Here is an 8,083-nt window from a genome sequence, read left to right as displayed (position 1 = left end):
TAATTTTCCTTTTTCAAGGCCCAAAATAGCTACATTATTTCATAAATTAAATATACATCCTCATTTTTAAAATTTTTTGTCTAGATTATTGAAAATTGTAAAACAAAACTTTTATCAGTCAAAAAAGAAGTCTGAGTTATGATTCCAGAGGAAACCAACCTTTAGGGCCAGTTTCATATGTGGCTGAGCTCCAAAGATCTCTTTCTTTCGGCCATTAACTGTTTAATATCACTCTCCATCCCTTCCTCTTTGCAATGTGTATAAGTCATGGTATTCTTCTACAACCCTGAAAGAAAAATAAAAAAGTATATACAGACTTTGTTTTTTGGTGAGAAGTCACATTTATTGGATAATTATTATGATATTAGACATTTAAATAAACAACTTTGTTCTACCATAGGCAATTTGTTCCTTTAAAAGTTATCATAAAGTAATTATGTCTTAATAAAGTAATTAATACCGACTAATACCAAGTAAAATTAAGAAAAAACAGTCACATTTCCTTTATAAATCTTATAAAAGTCCCTTAAAGTAAAAAATTACATATATTGTTCCCTGCTTCTGAGCTCTTTCCTTCATATTGTTTTATTCACTAGAATTTTCACAACATGGTATTCCAAATAGAATAACAGCAAGTATATCTAATTTTAAAAATCTGAATACAAAATACAACTAGGGTTCTTTTTAAATTTTTTTAAAGATTTTATTTATTTTGTTTTCATATGAAATCACAAGTAGGCAGAGAGAGGCAAGGCAGAGAGGGGGAAAGCAGGCTCCCCACTGAGCAGAAGAGCCTGATGTGGGGCTTGATCCCATGACCCTGAGATCATGACCTGAGCCGAAGGCAGAGGCTTAACCCACTGAGCCACCCAGGCGACCAAATTAGGGTTTCTTTATTAAAGACAAAAAAAAAAAACATTAATTATGAGCCACTATACTTTTTAAATTACATATAATGAATATGATTTAAAGAAATTCTCTACCAACCAACTAAAAGATTAAGTATAATCAAGTAAGTGCCTTTTTTCCTAACTATCTTTTCTTCATGTTTTTTACCAGAATATACATTTTTCCTTCGAACTTACACTAAAGCTTAGAATTAAATTTAGAATTAAAATGCTTCTGAGATTAAATAACAAACAAAGTTGTTGTACAAGCCATTTGAAACACCCGATCCTCCCAAGGAATATTAACTTTGCAACAAGAATTAAAGGCCCCAATACAGGAATTCCGCAAAGTGGCAGAATAAAAATCGATGCACAGAAATCAGTTGCATTTCTATACACTGACAATGAGACAGAAGAAAGAGAAATTAAGGAGTTGGTCACATTTACAACTGCACTGAAAACTCTAAGATACCTAGGGATAAACCTCACCAAAGAGGCAAAGGATCTGTACTCAGGAAACTACAGAATATTCATGAAAGAAATTGAGGAAGAGACACAAAAGAAATGGAAAAACATTCCATGCTCATGGATTGGAAGAACACAATATTGTGGGATTTTTTTAAGATTTTTATTTATTTATTTGAGAGAGAGAGAAAGAGCACATGAGCATGAACCAGGGGGAGAGGCAGAGGAAGATGGAAGACGACTCCCTACTGACCAGATGGCCTGAAGAAAGGCTCAATCCAGGACTTTGGGATCATGACCTGCACCAAAGGCAGACACCCTAACCAACTGAGTCACCCACGTTCCCCAAGAATACTCTTCTTAAAATGTCTATGCTTCCCAGAACAATCTATATATTCAATGCAATCCCTATCAAAATACCATCAAGTTTTTTCTCACAGAGTTGGAACAAATAATCCTAAAATTTGTATGGAACAAAAACACCCCAAATAGCCAAAGGAGTGTTGAAAAAGGAAACCAAAGCTGGTGGCATCACAATTCCGGACTTGAAGCTCTATTACAAAGCTGTCATCATTAAGGCAGTATGGTACTGGCACAAAAACAGACACATAGATCAATGGAACAGAATAGAGAACCCAGAAATGAATGCTTAATTCTATGGTCAACTCGTCGTTGACAAAGCAGGAAAGAATATCCAATGGAAAAAAGACAGTCTCTTCAACCAAATGTGTTGGGAAAACTGGACAGCCACATACAGGAGAATGAAACCTGAACCATTTTCCTTAACCATACACACAAAATAATCTAAAAATGGATGAAAGACCTCAATGTGAGATAGGAATCTATCAAAATCCTAGAGGATAAACACAGGCAGCAACCTCTGTGACCTCGGCCCCAGCAACTTCTTGCTAGATATGTCCCTCTGAAGGGCAAGAGAAACAAAAGCAAAAAATGAACTGATTGTGGATTTTCATCAAGATAAAAAGCTTTGTACACAGCAAAGGAAACAGTCAATGAAAATCAAAAGACAACTGACAGAGTGGGAGAAAGATATTTTTTTAATGTCTTCTTATCAGATATCTTATCAGATAAAGGACTAGTATCCAAAATCCATAAAGAACTTACCAAACTGAACACCCAAAGAACAAATAATCGAATCAATAAATGGGCAGAAGACATGACCACACATTTTTTGCAAAGAAGACATCCAAATGGCCAACAGAACATGAAAAAATGCCCGACAACATCACTAGGCATCAGGGAAATACAAATCAAAACCACAATGAGATACCACCTCACAACAGTCAGAATGGCTAAAATTAACAAGTCAGGAAACGACAGATGCTAGTGAGGAAGTGGAGAAAGGGAACCCTTCTACACTGTTGGTGGGAATGCAAGCTGGTGCAATCCACTCTGGAAAACAGTATGGGGGTTCCTCAAAATGTTTGAATATAGAGGCTACCCTGTGCCCATCAATTGCACTACTGGATGGATAACCCTCTACCCCAAAGATACAAATGTAGTGATCCAAAGAGGCACACCTGTACCCCAATGTTTGGAGCAGCAATGTCCACAATAGCCCAACTATGGAAAGAGCCCAGACATCCACTGACAGATGAATGAATAAAGAAGATGTGGTGTATATATACAACAGAATATTATGCATCCATCAAAAATGATATCTTTCCATTTGCAATGACATGGATGGAACTAGAGGGGATTATGCTAAGTGAAAACAAGTCAATCAGGAAAAGACAATTATCATATGATTTCACTCATATGTGGATTTTGAGAAAAAATAAAGGAGCCTAGAGGAAGGGAGGGAAAAACAAAACAAGATGAAACCAGAGAGGGGAGAAACCATAAGAGACTCTTAATCACAGGAAACAAACTAAGGGTTGCTGAGGGGAGTGGTTGAGGGGATGGGTTAACTGGGTGATGGACATTAAGGAGGGGCATTGTGATGTAATGAACACTAGCTGTTATAAATGACTGATGATGAATCACTGAACTCTATCTGAAACTAATAATATAGTTTATGTTAATTAATTGAATTTAAATTTTAAAAAAAATTTTTAAGAATTAAAAGCCTGTGGCATAGAATTATTCTAATTTTGGTGAAAGCCAGGAACCACCAGCATCAGTTTCTTAAAAGTCTTCTTTTTGGAGACTTCCATTTGTTCAGAGTAACTAATAAAGTAATCAAAAACCTAGGTGTCCACATAGGTGAATATACATATGAAAATTCAGGTTATACCTATGCCCTTACAATTTGTGCACATTACTACCTGAAAGTTAGTCACTGATTTTTTTTTTCAGGTAGGCTCACACCCAACATACAGCCCAATGCAGGACCTGAACTCATGACCCCAAGGTCAACACCTAAGCTGAGATCAAGAGTTGGACACTTAACTGATTGAGCCACCCAGGCAACCCAGTTATTTTTTAAAAAGCAGATACTTTTTAATGACCCTTGTTTTATAATAGCAAAAGAAAAAATTCAGAAATAACCACAATGTTCAATAATAAGGGATTGGTCACATAAAATATATGATATAGCTCTATGACGAAAATACTCTGCAACTAATTAAAAGATTTTGTTGTTGTTAATACTCTGGTACATGGGAAATTTTTTTCATGTTGTAACATGAGATAACCCAAAATGGTAAAATTATACATTCAGTTTTGATCTCATGTATATAAAAAATCCATAGAAGTGAAAAAGTGAAAAAATATATGAAAATATTAATAGTGATTACTTCTGAGAGAAAGAATTATGGGTGTTCTTTTTTTCCTTACTTGTTTCTATTTTCCTAATTTTCAATAAAATGTTATTATTTTATAAATTTGTTTAAGATTTTATTTTTATTTTATTTGACAGAGGGAGAGAGATCACAGGCAGAGAGGCATGCAGAGGGAAAAGGGGAAGCAGACCCCCACTGAGCAGAAAGCCAGATGCAGGGCTCCATCCCAGGACCCTGAGATCATGAACTGAGCCAAAGGCAGAGGCTTAACCCACTAAGCCACCCAGGCGCCCCTGTTATTATTTTTTAAAGTATTATTAAAAAATTCTAATCATTTCTAATCCATCCTACTTCAGATATTCTCCATTTCCTTCCCTTTTTCTCTGGCGTTAGATGTTTCTTATAATGGACATTAGCATAAAAAGAAGTTCTAACTTGGAGAGCCTGGGTGGCTTAGTTGGTTAGGTGACTGCCTTCAGCTCGGGTAATGATCCTGATGAGGGAGCAGGAGGCTGGCTGAGGACAAAGCAAAAGCTGGCGCCTTGCACCCCCTCTTCACCCGCTCCCCTCCATATGTAGTAGCATTCCTCAGGCACCCCTGACTGCCATAAAACGATAAATAGTTAACTTGCAGGGATCGCAATCCTGCAGAACAGGAATCTCCCTTGCCCTACAAGATGTCCTAGAGACCTAAACAGGGAGGTTACCTTATCAATAGCACAAATTTCCAGAGGCAAAATAACTCTTGGTTCCTGAAGCCCTAATGTCCCCCCTCCCACCATAAACTGGAGGAGACTGGAGTAGAAAGGAATGTAAATGATAGCCAGATCATAATGCCCCACCAAGAATCTCCCAATTATCTTGATGTTAATGCCTGACCTAAAGACGACATTGATCAGGCCATAAGGGCAAAGACTCCCCCCGGCACCTTGCAGACCCTCCCTAGCATGTGAGAACTCTGTCGAAACCTCCCATCCCTTCACCACCTCCCCCCCCCCAACCGTGGGTATATAACATGCCCACCTTCACAACCCGGGGCAGCAGCTCTTCCTGCCCACGGGTCCTGTCCCGTGCTTTAATAAACCACCATTTTGCACCAACGACGTCTTAATTCTTTCTTTAGTCGTCGGCTCCGAACCTCCTCACCCCACCGAACCTGACTTAGGTTCTGGGACTTCATCAATCCCAGGGTCCTGGGATGGAGCCCTGCATCAGGCTCCCTGCTCAGTAGGGAGCCTGCTTTTCCCTCTCCTTCTGCTGCTCTGCCTGTGTCTCTTGCTCTCTCTATCAAATAAATAAATAAAATCTTTTCTAAAAAGTTCTAACTTATTTTTATTAATTCATTCAATAAATATCTGTTTAGTGCCTACTACATGCCAGATACTATTCAAAACAAAACAAAGTTTAGTGAGAAGAGATAATCAACAAATCAACAAATAAAAAAGTAAAACATATTAAGCAATGATAGTACAATAGATAAAAAATCATCAGGAAAAGGGGACTGAGGGTACAAAATGTATTGTGGTTTTAAATGGAAGGGGATGAGTAAAAGGTCCAAAGGAAGGAGGGAGGAAGCTACACACTGTGGAAAGGAAGAGGAAAGGAAAGAAAAGGAAGAGAAAAAAGGAAAGGAAGAGGATTCCAGGCCCCAAGGTGGGAGTCCGTCTGGTATGTTCAAAGAGGAGCATACAAAAGGCAGCAGGTCTAAAATAAAGTGGGAGAAGTCAGAGAAATACTGGTAGGATGAATCTTGTAAACCATTTTTTAAAAAACATGGCCCTTTAAGATGGGGAGCTACTGCAGAATTTGGAGCAGAGAGATGACATTATTGGAGTCATATTTTAAAAGATCATACTGAAACCACATAGAACTGTAAAGACCGATGGAAATCAAGATGGATGTACTAATGCTTCAGCATTTGTTAGACTCTCTGAGTTGAACGAATATTTCTTGTCCTCGTTCTTGAAGCCCCCTCCCCCATTCACTTGTGCTTCTCTGGGATCCTCTGTTCCGGGAACTTAGTATGAATGTTTGAAACCTAGTAACCAGACTCACAGCCGGCACAATCACCAGTCACAAGACAACCTTGAAGACGTGAGGAACGTGACTGGCGGCACATACCAGATTCCCAGCGAAACCACCCAGATCCTGTATTTTTTCCTATAAAACCCCTCAGCCTTTTCCCTGGGGGGCAGTCCGCAGTTTTGAAGGCATTAGCCTGCTCTCTGCCCTCCTTTGCCTGGCAACGTAATAAAACTATTGTAAGGGCCTATTTAGCCAGAGCAGCTCCACCTTGGTTGAACAGCCATTTTGTTGTTTATGCAGTAAAAAACCCACACTGACCCTGCCCCACCCCCCCACCCCATGGGAACTTACTTAAAAAGCAAGTCCGGGAAACCAGTAAAATATGATCAACCAGTCCCTGATAACAGAGCCCAAATACAAGGGCAGGTCAGATCAGGTGGAGATAACAGCCCGAATGCAGGGAGGAGTTGGGCCAGGTGGAGACATCCAAACCGTGGGGCGTGCATAGGGTCTCCCTAGCTACCAAGGAGCGTGGGCCCCGCCTGTTGGGCGCCTTTTGGGCCAATTCTGACCAAGGTGATAGGCTAGGCTAGTTCAAATAGCTACTATGGGGACGCCTGGGTGGCTCAGTTGGTTAAGCAGCTCAGGTCATGATCCCAGCGATCCTGGGATCGAGTCCCACATCGGGGTCCTTGCTCAGCAGGGAGCCTGCTTCTCCTTCTCCCTCTGCCTCTGCCTGCCATTCTGTCTGCCTGTGCTCACTCTCCCCCCACTCTCTCTGATAAATAAATAAAATCTTAAAAAAAAAAAAAAGAATAGTTTTTTCTACTAAGACCAGAAGGGTGAATCATCTACAGAAAACAGCAGTATAATCAGTACATGAAAAAAGATCAAGGTACCCTTCTCATTCTAGTAAGGAATAAAAAAACAGAATAAAAGCTAAGAATATATCTCTGAATTTAGATTTTGTATACATTTGTGGTTTTCTTGACATTAAAAAAAAAAAGACAGTTAGTTACTCTTTGACACATCGTTTTAAAAAGCAGACTATGCTGAATTAAAAGGATCCTAAAACAAGATATAATGTGTGGCCCTATATTGGACACTCATTTGGACAACCCAATGTAAAATGTATTTTAGGAATAACTGGGAAATTTTGAATATGACCTGGGTAACTTGGAAAGTGAACTTAACTCAAATAGGTAGACTGTTGACTAAAAAAAAAAAAAGCTGTATAACGGTATATACAGTACAATTTAAAAACAACGCATGTAGGGGCGCCTGGGTGGCTCAGTGGGTTGGGCCGCTGCCTTCAGCTCGGGGTCATGATCTCAGGGTCCTGGGATCGAGTCCCGCGTCGGGCTCTCTGCTCGGCAGGGAGCCTGCTTCCTTCCCTTCCTCTCTCTCTGCCTGCCTCTCTGCCTACTTGTGATCTCTCGCTGTCAAATAAATAAATAAAATCTTTAAAAAAAAAAAAAAAAACAAAACAACGCATGTATGCACACATACATAGGAAAAAAAAAAAGGATATGCACTAAAGTATGTACAGCAGTAATCTATGGGTGGTGAAACTGATATTTTTAATTCATTTTTGCTTATTTGTATTTTTTACTACAAGGCACATAAAATCCTTCTATGATAGCATAATATTATTTTTAATCAATAAAATAAGAAAAAATTAAAAATCAAATATATCATTTGATAATAGATCCAAGAGATTCACAGTAATCAGAACTCTAACTGAACACGAAATAGAGTAAATGTCAGCAAACTACAGCCTGTGGGTTTAAACACAATCTGCCACTTTGCGTTTTGTATAGAATACAAGCTAAGAATTTTAGATTTTTAGTTTTTTATATTTTAAATGGTTAAAAAAGCAATAGGATAACAGTATTTGGAGACACATGTAAAGGTTTGTACCTTCACATTTCAGTGTCAGTAAATAAAGTTTTATTGGAACAC

The 8,083-nt window shown here is 38.7% G+C and overlaps 1 protein-coding gene across 1 annotated transcript in view; it reads right to left on the bottom strand.

Moving 5' to 3' along the window:
* Nucleotides 1–228: 228 nt before the first annotated feature.
* Nucleotides 229–8,083, bottom strand: part of LOC123389022 (axonemal dynein light chain domain-containing protein 1-like) — a 46,780-nt gene continuing 38,925 nt past the window's right edge. The window contains exon 12 of the mRNA XM_045069575.1: nt 229–286. Coding sequence (XP_044925510.1) covers nt 229–286 — 58 coding nt within the window. The remainder of the gene's footprint in view (nt 287–8,083) is intronic.

This window comes from Mustela putorius, unplaced genomic scaffold (assembly GCF_011764305.1).
Source record: "Mustela putorius furo isolate JIRA1106 unplaced genomic scaffold, ASM1176430v1.1 tig00003942_pilon_pilon_pilon, whole genome shotgun sequence".
NCBI lineage: Eukaryota > Metazoa > Chordata > Mammalia > Carnivora > Mustelidae > Mustela > Mustela putorius.
This window is presented reverse-complemented; position numbering and strand designations above follow the sequence as displayed.